The following is a 19,437-nucleotide window of genomic DNA, read 5'->3' as shown; positions in this document are numbered from 1 at the left end:
CTGTTGGCATCCTTACCAACTTTCTCTGGGTTTTCTCCAACACTCCTAGACCCTCCTCTTCCACCCTGAGTCCTCTCTTCCTGTCCTTGCATAATCTCACCTTTACCAGATGCCTCAGTCACCACCAGTTATACTCATGACCCTGAATCTGTCTGACCTCTCCTGAGCTCAAGACTCTGGCATCAAACAGCCTCCTGGACATGTTCACATAGACACCTCCAACTCAACTGCCCCACACTGTTAATATCTTCTTTGCCCCACACCTACCTGCCCCTCCTCCTGGGTTCCCATGTTGTGATTGGCACCACCATCCACCCAATGGCTCAAGCAGAAACCTGGCACAACTCCTGACATCTTGGTTCCCCATGCCACACACTCTCAATCATCAGAGCCCTGCTATTTCTACTTCCTAAATATCTCTGAACTTCATCCACTCTTCTCCATGGCCATGCCCTTTACCCAAATTCATGCTACCTTGAAAAATAATATAGCCATGTGCCACTTAATGATGGGGATATGTTCTGAGAAAGGTGTCCTTAGGTAATTTTGTCATTGTGGGAACATCATAGAGGCACCTAGACAAACCTAGGTGGTATAGCCTACTACACACCTAGGCTATATAGTATACCACAGTAGTATACGGGGTCCATCGGTGATGGAAATGTCATTATGTGGCACATGACTGTAAATGGGGCCACTTCAAAATTAGAGTTGGAGCTGCCATCACAAAGGAACTACCTTGCACATCTTACTCCTCAAATGTTTGGAATGTTAAAACTGGGCAAAATAACCTTTGTATTGGCTCTAAAGCAGCATTGCATTCCAAACAACTGCAAAGCTAACAGCAAAGCAAACATTGTGACTACCAGACTGAATGTTAAAGGCATTCTTTAGAATTAACATCACTCCATGAGCTGCTTTACACCTATGGAAACTCCTTCCTTAGCTCTTTAACATGCATAGAAATTCCTTCCTACTATTTATGTAATTATTCCCCTTCCCTTTCTCATAAATACCCTTTGTTTTCACCTCCTAATCAAAACACTATTTGGGTTTCCGCCTGAATCAATGCTTCCCAAATAGCTATTCTTTGGGATCTCAAATAAACACGTTTGCCTTTTATTTTTAGGATAACACTACCCTCACCTCTTGCTGGACAACTGCAACAGCCTTCCAAATTCTGCCTGCTCTAACTTTGATCCCCTGCAAGGGATCAAAGGCTAGTGCTTCAGAAACTTTAGCTACATAGAAATCACTTGGAGAGTTTGTTAAGACACAAATTTCTGGGCCCCGCCTAGCCCCCAAGAAATCAGATTCTGATTCCGTAGGTCTGGAGTGGGGCTCAATAATTCGCATTTCTAACAAGCGCCGCTAAGGGCCTCCCCCGGAGCAAGGCAAGCTAATCATGCTGACCAGATGCTGCAAGTCTGTGGACCACACTTGAGCAGCAAGGCTCCCCACGCTGTCCAAAACAAAAGCCACTAGCCACAGATGGCTATTTAAGTTATTAAAACAAAATAAAATCTGAAACTCAGTTCCTCAGTACCACTAGCCACTTTTCAAATGCTTAACAGCCACATGTGGTTAGCGGCTACCATACTGAACAGAGTACATTAATAGAACATTTTTATCACCTCAGAAAGTCCTACTGGACAGCGTTGCCTAGACCTTGGTGAATGTTCTAAAAACGAAGGCTAATCCTAGCTCCATTTCTTTCCCATAAGAATTCAGAAGCTCCCACTGTCTAAAAGCTCATGTGTTAGAACGCATAAAGGACGTCGGGAGCCGGGAGGGAACAATGACACTTGATACACCTGGATACTGGGAATAAAACGTCTCCAAACAGTCTCGATCTTCTAAGCTGCAGGAGGGACAAGAACTTTGAGCTCATTGGCTGGTGGGGGAGGGGCGGGCTGCCAGTGATTTCCTTTGATTGGGTTGTTTTTCTTAGAAGAAAGCCAATCAGCGAGGGCGGTTGGGGCGGAGCCCGGCTCGCTGTTCAGGCCTCATCCAGAGTTCCGTCGCTCCCCTACCGTCGGTGGGTGAGTTCTGTCTGTCCCCCTCTACTGCCGTAGAGATCTTTGCGCGCTGGAAGCCCGCTCACAGCGTCAGGGGTGAGGCAGTGCGGGCAGGTCCTCCCTCCCTCCGCGGGAACTCCCCTTCGCCACCCGTGAACTCCAGGAGTCCGGTCTCTCCCTTTCTGTGCTCAATGTCCCCGCCTGTGAAATGGGATTGCCCCAGTGACCTGGAGAGGCCGCTTCCTGACAGCCTCTCCTGGACACGGCGGGTGGGAGAGGTGGGGGTGGAGGTTGAGATGGGTCTCAGGACACGGAGGCCATGTCGCCGCAGGATGGCTCAGGAGGAGGACGGGAGCCTGTCCAAGGTGCAGGCGCGGGTCGGAGCCTCGCACGGCATCACTGACCTGGCCCACAAGCTGCACTTTTATGATAGCTGGGCTCGGGACTATGACCAGGTAAACCCGTGGGAGTCCTTGCCTCCACCTCCATCGCTCACCCAGCCCCAATTTTCCTATCTGTACAGTGGAAATAGGTAGCCTTGCATCCCACGATGGCTTGTGAGAATGAAATGAGACCTGGGAATAGGCTTACAGTCCTGTCCCCCTCTTGGACTGGCCCTTCTTCTGCCTACCCACAGCAGCCTTGCCCTCTGACCAGACCCACTGCTCCACAGTGGCAGCCCCTAGAGATCAGGGGCCAAGACTTACCCACTCTGGGACTGCAGTCCAGGCAGAAGGGCTGCCTGGAGGAGGTTCCATGGAGGGGTCACTATGGACTAAGCAGAGAGCACTGCCTTGGCCAACAGAGCAAATCCCAGCAGTGGGCTGGAGGCTGATTCTCCAGTCCTGGCCCTTTGGCAGAGGACAGCACCTTATGCCTGGGTCTCCTCTCACTGTAGTCCTAGCAGGCTCCAGGCTGCCAACACACACACACACACACACACACACACACACACACAGCTAGTGCTGGCTGACTCCTAGGTCACACCACACAGGTCCCCCAAACGTTGGGGTATGGGGTGGCAGTTGACTCAGCATTCTGTTCCCAGGATGTGGCCACCCTGCAGTACCGTGCCCCCCGCCTCGCAGTGGACTGCCTTACCCAAGCCCTACCAGGCCCGCCCCACACCATGCTGATCCTGGATGTGGCCTGTGGTACTGGCCTCGTGGCTGCCGAGGTGAGGCGTTTCCAGATCCCCTGCCCTCTCTTCAGTCCCCTACTTGTTCTAATTTCCTGTCACCCCTTGACCCAAGAACTCTGCCTCTCCCCTCAGACTTACCGGTTCCAAATACTTGGGCTACATCCATTGCAGGGCCCACTGCCCTCCCTGAGGTGCAGGGACCCAGCTGGGCAGTGGCAGGTGTGAACTGTGACTGAATCCTTCTACCCCAGCTGCAGGCTCGGGGCTTCCTCCAGCTTCATGGGGTGGATGGGAGCCCTGGGATGTTGGAACAGGCCCGGGCCCGTGGCCTTTACCAGCACCTCAGCCTCTGCACCCTGGGCCAGGAGCCTCTGCCCAGCCCCGAAGGTACTTCCCCTCCTAGCCCAACACCCCAAGGCCCACCCTCTGACCAAGCGCACCTTCACAGCGCCCCTCTCTCTTATGAAATCTCCACCCCTCTTGCTGATCCTTTCATGAGCCCCTTCCCATACTGAGCCCTCATTCCCGTCTGAGCCCCTCAGTGCCTCGCCGAGCCCCTTACTCTGAGCCTTCCATCCCATAATCTGACCTCAGCCCGGGACTGGGCCATACCTGCCATGTTCCCCACAGGATCTGAGTCCTACAGACACTGGTCCCTCCCCAGGCCCCACATGGGTACCATCCTCCAGGGTGTTCTGAGGCTACACCGAAGACAAACTACCACATCACATCCACACACCCCACACAGGGACCTTCGATGCAGTGCTAATGGTGGGTGCCCTCAGTGATGGCCAGGTGCCCTGCAGTGCGATACCTGAGCTCCTGCGAGTTACCAAGCCAGGTGAGAAGCAGCCTGTCCAACCTTACGCACACCTTCCCCTCCGCACCCCCACAGACACAGGCCTCAGAATTCCTGAGGCCAAGTAAGGGACAGAGTCCTGCCCCTTACTTGGGTCACACTGGATAAAATAATGTCTCTAAGGCTTTTGCTTCAGTCCTGGCATCTAGTAGGGCCTCAGTTCAGTCCCCTCATCTTCTAGCTTCCTCACTAACTCATGGACAGCTATTAGGTGAGTCTCTTTCTTTTTCCTGGTCTCAGTTTCCTCATCAGTGAAATGGAGCTGATTATTGAGCTCCTACTATGTGCCTTGCCCTGTACTAGCCTTGGCTCTAGGGAGAAGGTACATACCCTGCCCTCTGGCCTTGATCACCAATCCACTGTGTCCCAGGAAGGGACCAGGGGAAAAACACCAGGCTCAAGATTGGCCCACGAGAGCTGTGCGTGTTCAGTGCTCTGAGACTTCAAAGAAGGGAGTCAGTTCCCAGGGCTGAGATGGGAGTGAGAGCAGTTCACACAGGGACACAGCCTAAGTGAAGTCACAGGCAGAAAGGAAAGTAATGGAGCGTGAGGAGCGTGAGGCACTGACCTGGCTAGAGGACAGGATCAGGAAGCCCCAAAGGTGCCCCTACCCCTGCAAGATCACACTTTCTCCCTGCCCCACTAACCCTGACATGGCCCAGCAGGGGCTGTGGCTGAGCCTGGGCAGGTCTGGGCAGCAGGCTTCTGAACCACGGAGGCTGACAGATGCAGAGGTATTGGTGGGTCAGAGGGAGAGGTAATGATTGGGCTCAGGACAGGAAACTGCCATCGTTTAAATCAATAAGGACCAGTCCTCCTAGCCCAGCCTGTGTTACCAGGCCCCTCAGCTGGCCAGAGCCCTGCCTGCCTGCCCACATGTCACAGACTCCCCTCCTTCAGAGCCTTTCCTCTCATGGAGACCCCCTCCACCAGCAGGGCCCTGCTTCTCCTCACCCCTTCCTCCAGGAAGCCTTCCAGAGAACAGTCTCTCCTAAATATACCTGAGTCCATACTAGGCATGCTATGGGTGCCTGGAGAATATTTGAAGGGACGAGGTCATTCAAGCCAGTGCTTTACTGACTGCACCGGCCTTCCTGTGAGACAGGGTAAATAATTAACCCCACTCTGCAAGCTGGGAAACAGATTCAGAGAGGTGAAAGGACTTGCCCAAGGTCCAAAGCCTTGGACCTTCCTACCTGTGCATCCAGACACAACCATAGCCTCCAGTAGAAGGGCTGGGTGAGCAGTAAGGAGAGAGCCACCTCTGCCCGGGGAAATAAGAATTCCCAGTTTAAAAGATACTTGGGCCTTAAAGGGTACATAGGAGGCCCTCAAGCTGAGAAAGTAGAGGGTATTCCTGGGGGCAGGAAGAGTGAGCACTAAAGGCTTAGGAATGGCAAAAGGCTGACCTGGGGACAAAGCTGGGAGAGTTTGTGTCCTTCAGGACATGAGGCTGAAGGAAAGAGGACTACCTTCCCAGGCAGGGGCAGGCCTGAAACCTGGAACTTTGGTTCCTGCTCCTCCCCCACTCAATTCCCTCTCCCCGCCCCTCTTCTTCCCTCCCCAGGTGGTCTAGTGTGTCTGACCACCAGGACCAACCCATCCAACCTTCGATACAAAGAGGAACTGGAGGCCACCCTGGACAGGCTGGAGCAGGCCAGGGAGTGGGAACGCCTCGTGGCCTGGCCTGTGGACCGGTGGGAACTGGCCACCTCTCAGCTCGAGGTGGTGTCTGGCACTTCTGACAGTGATGGCTTCATCTCCGGCATTGTCTACCTATACCGAAAGCAGGAGGTGGCCGAGGTGGAGGGAGTGAGGCCCAGTGCTCAGCCCCCGGCTGGCCTCTGACCCTCCACATGGCCTCAGCCAGGCCTGTCCTTGAGCCTTCTGCACTTCATTTGTAAAAGGGAGCCTCTGTGCCAACGCTGCCCCTCAGAAGATCTCTGCCTATTAAATGAGTCCCAGAAGGGGCGACAGGACTCTGGCTCTGTAGTTCTCTCACCCCAGGAAAGTGTGACCTCCCTGTGGAGGGCAGAAGTGAGAAAAGGTAGGACAGAGAGGGCCCCCACCAGGAGTTGTCCCTGATCCAGGCCTGATAGGGTCATTGATGTGACTTTATGGCCCCTCCCAGAGTGGTGGGTCCTTTCACCTATAGCTTACGGACCAGAAAATCCACACTTCCGAATCTGGGCCTTGGCCAAACACTTTCACATATCCAGGACTCGGTTTCCTCTTCTCTAAAGGGATCAGAACACGAATCGCAGGGTGTGGCTTGAAGGCTGCCCCGGAAACAGGGCTGGTGATAATTCCTCCAAATGGGACCGTGGGACGTCTTCATGGGGGAGGAGGTTCAGAGCTGAGCCTTCAGGATAAGCAGGATTCAGAGGGGTGGAGAAAGAAAAAAGGACATTCCAGACCAAGGGCAGGGACAGCCTGAGCAAAGGCCAGGAAGTGGGGACCTGGAGGGTAAGCAGACTATCCTGGCTGCCCAACAAAGATGGGGAGACAACAGGTGGCCCACCCCCCGGGGCTGGGTGTTCTCATGATCTCACTCCTGGAGTCGCCAACACTTCAGGGTTCCGGGCACACAGTTTCCTGTGTGTGGGTTTCACCCTCTAACAGATGAAGGGCTTGAACAAGGTGTTTCCAAAGGCCGGGCCAGTGTGATTTTTTCACAATTTGCCAAAACCAGTGTAAGTGTTCCCGTCCTGGCACTAGTACAGCGGTCCTGCCATGCACTGACACCCTGCCCAGGCCTCCAGCCCTTCCCTGCCCACCTCCACAGATGAAACCAAAAACATACCAAGTTCCTGTGCACAGGTCCCATTTATTGTAGAAAATAATAGTAATTACCGTGACAAATAGATCTTAAATTACAAAACAGAAACCACAGAGATAGTAGGGGAAAGTTCCAGGGCTTCCTGGGATAAAGTCCAGAGAGAGACCATTCCCCCTGCCCCAGGCTGACCAGTGACCTTCGCAGGGACTGCAAATCCAGAGGTGGCCAGTCTTGAGGGCCCCAGGGTACTTGTGCTGAGGCTGCAGGACAGGCAGGAAGGGGTACAGGTAGGTAGTCAGGGCCACCTCTATGGCCCCCTCCCCCATCACTACCCAAACCAGTTTGTAAAACCTTCACCCCTCCCCTCTAAACCTGTCTGTCAACTCTGGGCTCCTCACGCAGGTAGGCGAGAGTCCCCAACCAATCTCAGTGCCACAGGTTTCTACAGGATGCAGTTAAAGGCAGTGGGGAAGATCAAAGAAGGGGACAGTGGCAACAGGGACGTGGGCAGGGCATCCACTCAGAGGCAGAGCCCAAGCAGAGTCAAGGCTGAGCTGTCCTGCCAGCAAGAGCCAGCTCCCCGCTCCACTGCCGCTCCCTGTTGCTGCCACCCCCTCCCCTGTATCGACCTGCCATTCAGAGGAGGGTGATTCGGTAGTCTCAGTTCATCCTTGTTAATGTAGAGGAGGCCTTGGGAAGGTGTCCGAGGGGTCCAGGAGGGGCTGAGGGCTGCCGGCCATCGGCCTGGCTCAGTTCCTGTTTGCCCAGTCCCTGGCAGGCCACGCTGAGCTCAGTCCAGGGAGAAACAAAGCTGACCTGCAGAGTTGAGCAGCTGCACCTTACACGTAGTTGCTGGCGGGGGCGGAGCGAGCGGCGGAGTACTTGGCGGAGTAGGGCTTTTCGGTGCGGGGTGGGCAGTTGCAGCAGAGCAGGGCCCCACCGAGCATCATCAGGCCTGCGGCCGCCCAGCCCACATAAAGCGAGGCGCCGATCTCCCGCTTCTGGCCAGCGGCCACCAGGGGGTTGTAGAAGTCGCGGATGATGGTGTTGGCCGTCCAGGACACTGGCACCATCACCAGCAGGCCGGCCAGTAGGAACACCACGCCCGCCACAATCATGGTCTTGGCTTTGGCGCTTTCATCCTCCAGGCAGTTGGTGCACTTGCCACCCACCACGGACAGCAGCACGCCCAGCACAGCCAGGATGATACAGACGACGATGAGGGCACGGGCCGCCTGCAGGTCCTGTGGCAGCGCCAGCATGGAGTCGTACACCTTGCACTGCATCTGGCCGGTGCTCTGCACCACGCAATTCATCCACAGGCCCTCCCAGATGGTCTGCGACGTGACGATGTTGCTGCCGATGAAGGCTGTCACGCGCCACATGGGCAGCGCGCAGCTCAGTATGGCGCCCAGCCAGCCCAGCACGGCCAGCGCAATGCCCATCACCTGTAGCCCCATGGAAGCCATGGCTCGGCGTCTGCTGGGGTCTAGAATCTGGAAGGCTTCTGAGATCCGGGCCTGGGGGCTGTAGAAATCCAAGTGCTGAGGATGGACACTCAGTGTCCACAAGGAGCCTTTTCACTCGAGTCCAGAGACAAAGCCAGTTGTGGCAGCCACCAAGTATCTCTCCCAATAACCAGCAACAAAGTCCAGCGAGCGTGACCAGACTGCTTCCTTCCTGCCGACAGCTGCCACTCGCTCTCAAGCTAGAGCTTAGGGCGGTTATATGGCTCGGGGAGGGGGCGGAAAGAGGGAGTGGTTTCTGTTCCTGGGAACCTCCCCCTGACCAGTTTCTCTGGATTCCTGAGCCCAGGCCAACACAACAAAGGCACTTTGAGGCCCCAGCCCTGGGCCCCTGAGTCACAATCTCAGAGGAAACTGTCCTCTGCCTCTGCCCCCAGCCCCATGCTGAGGTCAGCCAGGAGACAGACACTGAGTCACAGCCCACGCCACCTGGACATGCCCAGGGCAGGGGAGGCAGCCAGACCCAGCCAGGTTGGGGGCCTGAAGATCAGAGTCCCCACACCCTAGGGGGCCCTTATTCCAGGCTTAGATGGGCAGACAGGGGTGGGAAGCATCCGGAAGATGGTCTGAGGATGAAGTCCTGGGAAGGTCAAAGAGCCTTGTTTACTGTTGCTGCGTGCTTAGCACCTTCACCACTGCCCCGTCACTACTGTTAAGATTCTCATCATCCATTCATTTGCCTCACCAGCAGTCTTAGCATTGGCCTGATGAGGTCCAGTTTGGAAGAATGAGGCGCTGGGAGGCCAGGAGTCCTGTCACCCACCCTCCCCATCCCTCACTACCACTACTAGCTTCCAGCCCTGCCAGAGAAGGGGGCCTTGGAGGTGATGCCCTTTCAGCCAAAGAAGGAAGGCAGCCTGTCCCCTGGGTGGGGGCGGTCACCAAGAGCAAGCCATGGGCCAGACTCTGGGGACATCAGCCCGGCAAATGGGTGTTTACTCTGTGAAGACACAGAAAGCAGTAGGTCGGTCAGATAAAAGCCAGGAGGGGTGCAAAGTCCCATGAGACTTCAAAGGGGCAAGAGAATTCAGATTGGGGTGGAGGCCGGGGTGCTGGGGAGGGGGCTTGACAGGAAGGGGCACTGAATTCTTGGGTCATACTGCAGAGGCACTGATGACAGAAATCTCCATGCAGGACTGGGTGAAGTAGGATTCGGAGGAGAGAGAACACCTAGGGCAAAGGTACCACCAGGTGGGGAAATGCAGCTGTTCTGAGAACCAAAGGAATCCAGTCTGACCAGAGACGCTGGGGTAGTGGGGGAAGGGCCGCAGTGAAAGGGCCAGAAATCTCTGTCTCAAGTGTCACTGAGCCCAAGCCTGGGGCTATGCAGAGGTACAGGGATGAGCAGGCTGAGAGATCTCCAAACACCTTTCATAAAGGTGTTTCAGGAAACAACAGAGAGAAGGTGAAAACAGGGCAGGGGGTCCAGAATCTAAAAGGACCTGGTTCAGGGCAGGGAGCTGAGGGGACCTAGAGGAAAGGGGCATTATGGGGGTGACAGAAAGTGGCTGGGGCTCATCCCAGCTGTATCAGGGGAACCTCTCACCCTCCATATGGTCGCTGAGTGTCTCTCTTCCCGACCATGCAGGGGGCAGGGAGGAGCTCAGGAGCCAGGGCTCCAAAATGTCCCTGAGCCTCAGCTTTGTTCAGCACTGCATTTGGCACCGTGGGGTGGCTGTGCATCCAATTCCAACCAAGACTTGTGGACCTCCATCTTCCTGCAGGAAAACCATCACGCATTCGTGATTTTGGTTGAAGCCATCTATGAGCTCTCAGCACATGGGAGGCATTTGAGATGGGTATGTTGGCTGCCTGATGAAACAGGGCTGGCGGGGACAATTTAGCGTGCCGGAGAAGTGGAGCTCTTGTATTTGTTTCCTAGTAAACACCCTGCTCCTCTACTAGGCTAGGGCTCCTGGAGGACAGAAGCAATGCCTTATTCAACCTCAGAACTCCACACAGGGTTGACACATAGTAGGTGCTCAATTAATGCTCAGGGTGCTCAATAACATAGGAGGCCTTCTCCAGGTTCCCAGCAGCCTCCCCCACACTCCCACACCTTTCTCCCCACAGGCACACACACCAACCAAACAGGGATGCTTTCTGCCTAGAGCACACCTCCCTGGGATTTACCTTACAAGGCTCTGAGGAACAGCAGGCAGGGAGGCCTGTGGGCTGAACAGCAGAGATAACTACACTTTAAGATTAACATAAGTGCTTTCCTTCGATGACCTCATCACACCTTCCCTGTCAGTACACAGAGCAGAGACTCTTATTGCCTTTACACAAATGGGTAAACTGAGGCCCCAGGGGGGCTTGCCCAGGACCAGGTGGGCACTCCATCACTGGAGTCTCCTTACCCAGGTGCCCCTTACCCATTGTCCCAGCCCTTCAGCTAGCTTTCTGAAAGCAGAAGTGAGTTGGCCAGATGGCCAGCCCCCCACCCCAACCCTGCTCCCACTGCCTCCAACATCCTGTCCTGTTCTCCTGGGACACAGCCAACTGGCACTTGGAAAAGCAGAAGTGGGGGAAGTGAAACATGCAAGCCCTAGAACTTTCCATCTGTGGCTCAACAGAAGTGACTAAGGAGGTATCCTTCCCAGCCCAGCCCAGCCAAGCACAGCGGAGGTGGGGGCTAGGTGGAGAACTAGGGGGAGGGCAGGTAGAGGAGGGGCCCAGGCAAAGGACAGGCCCAGGGCAGGGGAAGTCTTCAGGGAGCTCAGGTGTGAAGGAGGAGCAGGAGGTGGGTTTTAGGGGAGCAGTGAGCAGCTCTGCACTTGAGTGGAGCTGGACAGATATTTGTTGATGCTGTATTTATCCCAGCAGCCACTGCCTGTGTCTCCCCCACCTGGGGCAGGAAAAATGCCAGCAAAGCCGAGGCACTTTTCCTGCACCCACTCTGCCTCCTTGAGCCTGTCCCTCCCAACGGCTCAGACGGCTTTTTACTGTGACACTTTATAATGTGTCTGCATTCATTTTCATCACCTTTGCTCTGGGGGCAGGAAGGTCAGTGTTAGCACTTATTTCTTCCTCTTTCTGCCAACATACACTGTACAATCTGATGCCAATAGAATTATATCCTAGGGGCCAGCCTGGTGGCTTAGGTGGTTGGAGCACCATGTTCCTAACACCAAGGTCACCAGTTCGATTCCCACATGGGCCCTCTACAGCTAAGATTGTGAACAACGGCTCCCCTTGGAGCTGGGCTGCAGTGAGCTGCTGGAGCTCTCGGCATGAACTGCTGTGAGCTGCCATGAGCTACCAGGAGCTACCAGGAGTGGCCGGCAGTCAGTATGAGTGGCCGGCAGTCGGTGAGAGCTGCCATGAGCTGCTGTGAGCAGCTGATTGACGACTGGCGACCAGCTGCCTCAGCTGGGGGAGCGCAAGGCTCATAACACTAGCATGGGCCAGGGAGCTGTGTCCTACACAAATAGACTGAGAAACAACAGCTTGAACTGGGGTGGGGGGGAGGGGAGGCAGAAAAAGGTGGGGGGGAAGAATTATATCCTACATGCTGGATTTCATGAAGGACAGCCCTCTTATCTACCACACCAATGCGTGTGCCTTTCCCTTTTTCCCATCCCTCCTCATTCCATAATCATATTACCACCTGTGATCTCAGGGAGTTCCCATCTCTGAGCCTCAACTTCCCCTTCCCCTCAGCCTCAACTTCCTCTTCTGGTCAGCCTCAACTTTCCCTTCCCCTCTTTAATCCCTTCCCCTCTTTGTAAGCCCCTCTTTGTAAGAGGACATGAGCACCCCTCCATGAGCACCCCTCCCCTGTCTAGGACAATTGTGAAAGGAGATAAAGATATGCAAATACTTTGTGAGCTGAAGAAGTACCGTGAGGGGAGAAAGGAGCCCAGTTCATGGCACAGTTCCTCCTCACACCGGATGTACCAGGCAGGAGCTAGGGCTTCTCAGCCCTCTGTCCCCAGAACCCCAGGGGCTCAGCCAAGTCCTTAATCACACACACACACACACACACACACACACACACACACACACACACACACTGCCCTGCATTCAGCTGCCCGGATGGCCCTAGGAAAGGGGCAGATAAAGTTCCCCATCCCACCTTGAGCTGTCCTGCTATGTTCTGAGCCCAGGACCTGCGCCTGGCTTGCCAGACCCCTGCCAGGGCGGCCAGAAGAATCTCAGAAGGGCCCAATGGACACAGGTCCCGGGACCTTTATTCCTTATCGTCTGCGAATTGGAAGACTAAAGTCAGGGGAGCTGGTGCCAACTTAAAGTTATACCTCCCCACTATACATTTTCATCCTTACAAAATCAGAAGAAAAATATTAAAAATATATTTAAGGATATAATAAATATCCTTGTAGAATTGAAGAAAAAAAGAAAGCAACCTCACCCTCAGCTTAAAAATTAGTCTAGCTGGGAGTTGGTTGAAAACTATATTTGCCAGAGTTCACTAACTTCTCAGCCCACAGACACAAGTCAAGATCCTGTTCTTTTCTTAACCAGAGAAAATGCCATTAAGTTATCATTTTTTTTTAATTCTAGTAAATAATCTGCAGTGGGAGATCATAGTCAAGATTGTGTAAAGATTGTGTCACCAAATCATTTCAGAGCCACGTCCCTGTATTGTTCCAGAAGGCAGATCTCCTGGAATCTTACAGCAAACACAGGCGGACAATTCCAGACCCGGGCGGGTGTGGACTGGCCACCTCCTACATGGCTCTGGCAGCCAGGGGATTTCCCCAGGGCGGACCCAGCACCGGCTGGGAGGGCTGGGCCCCCAGGCTGGGATCTTCAGAATCTTCGGGAAGATGTGGTGGCCCCTCTATGACTTTCATCTGACATGACCTCAGCCCTCCGTAGGTCGAGTCCCAGCTCTGCCACTACCAGTTCTGTGACACTGGGCAATAGAATTAAACTCTCAACTAATTTCCTCATCTGGGTAAAGAGGATGACAACCCTCCCTCCCAGGCACCAGGAGGTTCAGTGAAGACAGAGTAAAGGCCCTGGGAGCTGGACCCACTCAGCCCACTGAGATTCTTCTGGCCACCTTGACAGGGGAACCAGTGCAAGCCCCAGAAAGCCACAGGCTCTGGTCTCAGAAGTGGAGGTCCAGTCCAGGCTGAGCAGGTAGCCCCCAGGCCTCAGCCCAGCAGCTAACACCAGTGGCCATTCTCTCACTTGGCCCTGGACAGGGTAATGACAGACCTGATTGCACAGGCCTGGCTGCCTGGCTGGCCAGACTGGCTGAGCAAGTGCTGCCCCCAGACTGGGCCCCACGTGGGCTGAGGGAGAAGGTGGGGGTGGGGTGGCCTTGTCTGGGAAGTTTCCAAGGAAGAGAAGCAAGGTCACACTGCTGCATGCTGGCTGGAATTCCACAGTCCAGGTAGGCACAGAGGGCACTTCTAGAGACAAGACAGAAGGATGGGAGATGGGTTCACAGCGTGGTAGGGGCTGAGTGAGGGGGATGGGAGTTCAGTGAATAGCCTTAGAGAGTGGGGCTCAGATGGGGGGAAGAGGTGGAGGCTTAAAGAGAGGATGGGACTGAGTAAGTTTTTAAATTACTTTCCATTAAATTGAACATCCGATTCCACTTTCTGTCTGGTGGTTTCAAAAGCCCCATATTCATGCATGACCTTGGTCTTCCTTGCCATCCCACACAGCTGGCCAGCCCTTCCTAGGCTACTTCCCTACTTCTCAGAGAGGTCCATCCCAGGCTCCAGACATAAGACCTCCATCCTACCCACCCCACCCCTCCCTCCTGCTCCCCCTACCTCACTTCAGGGCAGCCCCTTTCTCTGATGGTCGTGTCTTCAACTTTCCAGAAACAGTAGAAGGAGAGACCCTGAAGGCCAGGGGATTCCTGGGGGCCCTCTAATCTGATGGAGTTGTCAATCCTGCCCAGGCCCATCCCTCCCCAGCTAGGGAAGCCTCCTCCCATCCTCCCTAAATCAGTTGGTCAGCAAACACTTTTTGAGCACCTGCTATAGGCCAAGCACTTGGCTAGGTGCCTTAGTATTACAAGAAATCATTTTATCTTACTACAAAGCCATGCAGGGCATTATCATTCCCATTTTAGAGATGAGAAAACTAAGGCTCTGATTGCTGATGAGACATTCTAGGGCCACCGGAATAATGACAAGACCAGGATTCACACCCAGCCTTGCCTGACTCTGGGACTTATCCTCTGCACCTACCTCTCATTTATTACTCTTCTTTTGTTTCTTATTTTATTCTTTCATGAAAGATATACTGAGTACCTGTACTGGGCCAGGGCTGGGCATGGAGCTCAGCAGAGAATCAGGCTGATGTCTGTCCTTCAGCCTCCCCACCCCATCTAAATAGACAACTCCTGACACCAGAGAAGCCAGCTCTGTGTAAACTCCAGAGAAGAAACGGTCAGCTCCACCTGAGGCCCGGGGCAGGCTTCCTGGAGGAGGTGGCAGGTGGGAAGGATACCTGAAGGGTAAGAAGAAGCTTGGAAGCTTATGAAGAGAGAGTTCTCCAAAAAGGGGAGTGGCAAGGGGCAGAGGCAGGGTCTGGAGCTGGACTGGAAAGCAAGTTGGGCACATCAGGAAAGGCCTCAAGTGCCCAGCCCAGAAGCTTGGGGGCACAGGGGAGCCATAGACAGGCTTTGAGCAAGGACAGGCTTGTCCAGCTGTGACTTGTGGGGAAGTACCTGGGCCAGTGGGGCAGGTTGATTGGAGGGGAAGAGACAGGGAGCTGCCCTGCTTTTGGGTGGATGATGGAGCCTCAGGACAGACGAGGTGAGGCTTCACTGAGGGGGCATCTTGACCCACGACCATCCCAGTCACCCAGAGCAGCCCACAGCCCCAGGGCCAGAACAGGCCTGTTTCTAGTGGGCAGAGCCAGGGGTGGAGGTGGCAGTCATCCCAATCTGCTTCCTCTCCACCTCACAGGTGATAGCCCCAGAGGATCCTGGAGCCCAGCAACCCTTTCCTCCAAGAAGCCTAGGCAGGGCATACACCTGATGACGACAGCTGACAAAGAAGCTGTTTCTGCTTCCATGACACAGAGAGAGAGAGAGAGAGAGAGAGAGAGAGAGAGAGAGAGAGAGAGAGAGAGAGAGAAACCAGCAGGTGACCAGGGGACTCTCAGGCAGGCAGCCAGTGGTGACAGGACTCTCAGGCAGTGAGTCAGTGGTGACAGGCTGGGGACAAAACCCAGAGATCCAGGGATCATCAATGCCCAGCCCCAGCTGACTCAGACATTATATCACCCTTCCTCCCAGGGCAGAGGCCTCCTCCAGCCTCCCTCCTGCTCCATGCCTCCTGGCACGGATGGGTGGACATCACCGAGACCATTCCTGACACACACAGATACCCACCCCTTGCCTTCTTGGGGCCCGGAAGTCCAGCTGCCAGATCTTTGCCTTACTGCCACATGCACCCACCGACCCTCATTCCTTTCTGGCTCCCAGGTCCGGATCAGGCTAGCCCCAAGGAAGGGCACACCCTGCACCATCAGCTGGGGAGCAGGAGGCGGGGCCAAGCCGGGAACAGCCATGCTTGAGGTTAGGCTTGCTTTTTTTATTTTTAATGTTCTTTTTATAGCAGGGCTTAACGTACATGTTTGAACTTCTGACGTATGCCTGAGTGCTCACTCCCAGCGCTCACTCACTCACTCACTCACTCACACCCTCACTCTCTCCCTCCCTCCCTCTATCCATATACTCCCTGCTTCTCTCCAGCTGATCTGAGGAAGCTGCAGATGTCCAAAGGGCTGGCCAGCTGCCACTGGCTTGGTGTCACTACCCCTCAGCATCACTCTATAGCTGTCCACCCCCACACTTCACCCAGGCCATATGAAGTTCCCACCACACACCTGAGTGTACGAGGGTCCCGTGTTTCTTTTATTTTTAATTATAGTTGACATACAATACTTTCTTAGTTTCAGGTGTACAACATAGTGATTCGACATTTGTATACCTTACAATGTGATCACCACCATCAGTCTAATGACCATCAGTCATCGTACATAGTTATTATGATATTATCGACATATTGTGCTGTTTCTGTTTAGTTTAGTTTGTTTGTTTGCTTTTGTAGATTCCACATACAAGTGAAATCATTGTCTTTCTCTGTCTGACTTATTTCACTTAGGATACTACCCTCTAGGTCCATCCACGTTGTTGCAAATGGCAAGATTTCATTTTTTTTTTTTTATTGCTGAGTACTATTACATTGTATAAATGTACCATATCTTCTTTATTCATTCATCCATGGGTGCACACCCATGTTTCTTTATTTTCAATCAACTTCATTCCAGTTTTTTGCCATCTCAGCAGGCGGGCAGGACTTTCCAGCTTGGTCTTTTCTGAAGCTCCTATTCTGATGAGGGATATTCCAGGTCCCAGGACACTGGGAAGTCGCTCTTTGTCCAGCCACTGCCAAGCCCTGGCTGCCATGGAAACCTCCAGGCTCCCGTCAGTGAGAGCCCTTCAGGGCCTGGGGCTCTGGCCTCCCAGCCACACCGAGGATTCAGAAATCATTGGTCAGGAGCCGTGCAGCCATCAACTAAAAGGTCCCACCTTTTGTTCCTATGAATAGTGCCCGGCACCTAGTAAGAGGTTCCCCCATACCACACACTCTCAAGTGACTCACAGTCCCTAATCATTGTCTGCCAATGGAGGAACATCTTCTCCATCCTTCCTCTCTGTTCCCACTCTGGAAACACCAAACCCGGGCTCTCGGTCAAGCTCACATAGAGCCTCTGCCTCTGCCCTGCCTCTCTTTCCACCCCACCCCAGTCCAAAGCTTGGCCAGTTGCTGCTGGAAACGGGAAGGGGAGAGAACAAACACACATTTCTATGGCAATAATTTCACTCACACCAGCCATTGTTTCCTCAGCCTCCTCACTGGCCTCCTGAGGCCTCACTCTTCACGTGGAAGCCACAGTGACCTTTTGCCACACACTCACCCACTGAAGTCTTTCCAGGATTCCCTGAGCAAGTGAGATGAAGTCTGACCCTAGGTGTGGATACTGAAGCCTGCCATGGTCTGGCCCAGCCTTTTTCCCCTACTTCACATCCTGATATCCTGACATCCTGCCTGGCCACCATCCCCACCAGCCACTGGTCCCTCAGCTTTGAGCACAGTGTCCCTCTCAGGTCCGCTAGGCTTTGCACACACCAGGCCTCTGCCTGAGGTGCCCACTCAAGATTTTGCCATATGGGAAACCCCGTCCCATCCTTCGAACCCCAGCTCCAAGGCTGCTCAGGGACTGCCTCTGGGCTCCCCCAAATGCTTGTGATCACCCCCATCAGAGTACCTGCTACACTGTGTGGCTGTGGAGCTAGGCTGGGAGTTCCTTGAGGGCAAGGACAGTGATTTCCTCTTCTCTGGCTTCTTCCCTGTGTGTATCAGAATATGCATCAATGACAGGTTACTGAATTATTATTACTGAACAAGAGTAAAAAAAAGAAGCCAGATATTAATATAAATAAATGGTTGACTAAATAAATAAATGGAGGAGAAGAGACAAATCTCCCATGCAGAAAAGTTCCAAAGAATGTATGTACCAGTAGATACTGCACCCTCATGGAAAGGGAGTATATCCCCTCCTTACACGTGGGCTACGCAGTGACTTCCTTTCAAAGAGGACAGTATGAAAAGGAGGAACAAAGAGTAACTTTACAGTGGAGAAACCTGACAAACATGTCTCAGCCAGGTGATCAAGGTCAACATCAATAGCCGTAAATCATGCTGATAATATATATATTCTTGATATAGTGTGAAAAAATGGCACTTTCCCTCCATGATCTTCATCCCCAAAACCGTAACTCCAGTCTAATCATGAGAAAAACATCAAACAAATCCCAGTAGAAGAGCATCCTATAATATATCTGACCAGAACTCCTCAAAACTGTCAAGGTCATCAGAAACAAGGAAAGTCTGAGAAACTTGAAGCCAAGAGGAGCCTAAGGAGACATAATGACTAAATGTAACATGGTATCCTGGATGCGGTCCTGGGACAGAAAAAGGTCATTAGATAAAAACTGGAAATCAGTGTAAAGCATGGACTTTTGTTAATAATAATGTAAATAATAATGTACAATATTGGCTCATTAATTGAAACAAATGTGCCACAGGAATATGAGATGTTAATGACAGGAAAACTAGGTGTGGGGATTATATGAAAACTCTGTACTATCCTCTTAATTTTTCTGTAAATCTAAAACTGTTCTAAAAAATAAAGTCTATTTTTAAAAGGAAAGAAGAAAAAGAAAGAAAGGAAGGAAAGAAAGAAGGAAGGAAGGGAGGGAGGGAGGGAGGGAGGGAGGGAGGGAGGGAGGGAGGGAGGGAGGGAGGGGAGGGGAGGGGAGGGGAGGGGAGGGGAGGGGAGGGGAGAGGAGAGGAGAGGAGAGGAGAGGAGAGGAGAGGAGAGGAGAGGAGAGGAGAGGAGAGGAGAGGAGAGGAGAGGAGAGGAGAGAAAAGAAGAGAGAAGAAAAGAAAACAAGCTAGCCTAAGTGCCCCCAGGGAGCCCTCCTGGTTCACGCTTGGGCAGTGAAGGGGCACCCAGCAGCCAGGTCTAAGTACTCAGCCTTGCTTATGTTCCAGAACCTCTAATGGGGAATATCCTGTCCTTAGGAGATGGATGCTGAAGTATTGAGCAGTCAACTGTAATGGCGTATTCATGTAACTTTCAAATGGTTCAGAAAAAAAGTGCATAGGGAGGGAAAAGAGAGTGTGCAAATGTGGCAAAATGTTAACAATGGGTAAAAGGGTATATAAATGTTCGTTGCACTATTCTTGTAACTTTTCTGTAGGTTTTAAATTCTTAAAAATAAAAAGTTGAGAGAAAAATTAAGAAGGGACCAGTCAGGTGAGTGGGTAAGGGGAACCCACTTTCCAGGTGAGGGAACCACATGTGCAAAGGGGTGAGGCCTGGAAGAGGTGCTGCAGGATGAGAGGCCTAGAAGGTGGGGGAGGGGAGTGAGGAGAGGGTGGGTAAGGTGGGAGGTAGAGAGTGGTGAGGCCTGAATCCTCCAGCCAGTCAGGCCAGGGTGAGATGCTGAGGTACAGTGGAGCCTGAGTGGGGACAGCAGCAGCCCACGTGCCATCTGTCCGGCAGGGAGAGAGTTCCTCCGGCCTGGCTTCCCCATTCCAGCCCAT

General features: G+C 53.3%; 2 protein-coding genes and 1 long non-coding RNA gene across 4 annotated transcripts; 2 read left to right on the top strand and 1 right to left on the bottom strand.

Moving 5' to 3' along the window:
• Positions 1 to 1,913: 1,913 nt before the first annotated feature.
• METTL27 (methyltransferase like 27) lies at positions 1,914 to 5,997 on the top strand. The gene is given in 7 exon segments (XM_074328428.2): positions 1,914 to 2,042; positions 2,350 to 2,473; positions 3,067 to 3,195; positions 3,411 to 3,546; positions 3,908 to 4,000; positions 5,586 to 5,706; positions 5,708 to 5,997. Coding segments are annotated over 6 exon segments (729 nt in total). The 5' UTR covers positions 1,914 to 2,042; position 2,350; the 3' UTR covers positions 5,835 to 5,997.
• An 828-nt stretch (positions 5,998 to 6,825) lies between these two features.
• On the bottom strand, positions 6,826 to 8,511 carry CLDN4 (claudin 4). The gene has a single exon (XM_019754934.3). It carries the CDS (start codon positions 8,264 to 8,266, stop codon positions 7,637 to 7,639), a length of 630 nt encoding a protein of 209 aa, XP_019610493.1. The 5' UTR covers positions 8,267 to 8,511; the 3' UTR covers positions 6,826 to 7,636.
• A 4,822-nt stretch (positions 8,512 to 13,333) lies between these two features.
• LOC141570658 (uncharacterized) lies at positions 13,334 to 18,570 on the top strand. Of its 2 annotated transcripts, XR_016020746.1 has the most exons (4): positions 13,334 to 13,688; positions 14,550 to 14,768; positions 15,744 to 15,836; positions 16,611 to 18,570. It is a non-coding gene; the product is annotated as an uncharacterized LOC141570658 (long non-coding RNA). The 2 variants fall into 2 exon arrangements; XR_016020745.1 differs by having other exon boundaries at positions 15,744 to 18,570.
• The last annotated feature ends 867 nt before the right edge of the window (positions 18,571 to 19,437 follow it).

This window comes from Rhinolophus sinicus, chromosome 3 (assembly GCF_057876585.1).
Source record: "Rhinolophus sinicus isolate RSI-liver-muscle chromosome 3, RSI-T2T, whole genome shotgun sequence".
NCBI classification, from domain to species: domain Eukaryota; kingdom Metazoa; phylum Chordata; class Mammalia; order Chiroptera; family Rhinolophidae; genus Rhinolophus; species Rhinolophus sinicus.
This window is presented reverse-complemented; position numbering and strand designations above follow the sequence as displayed.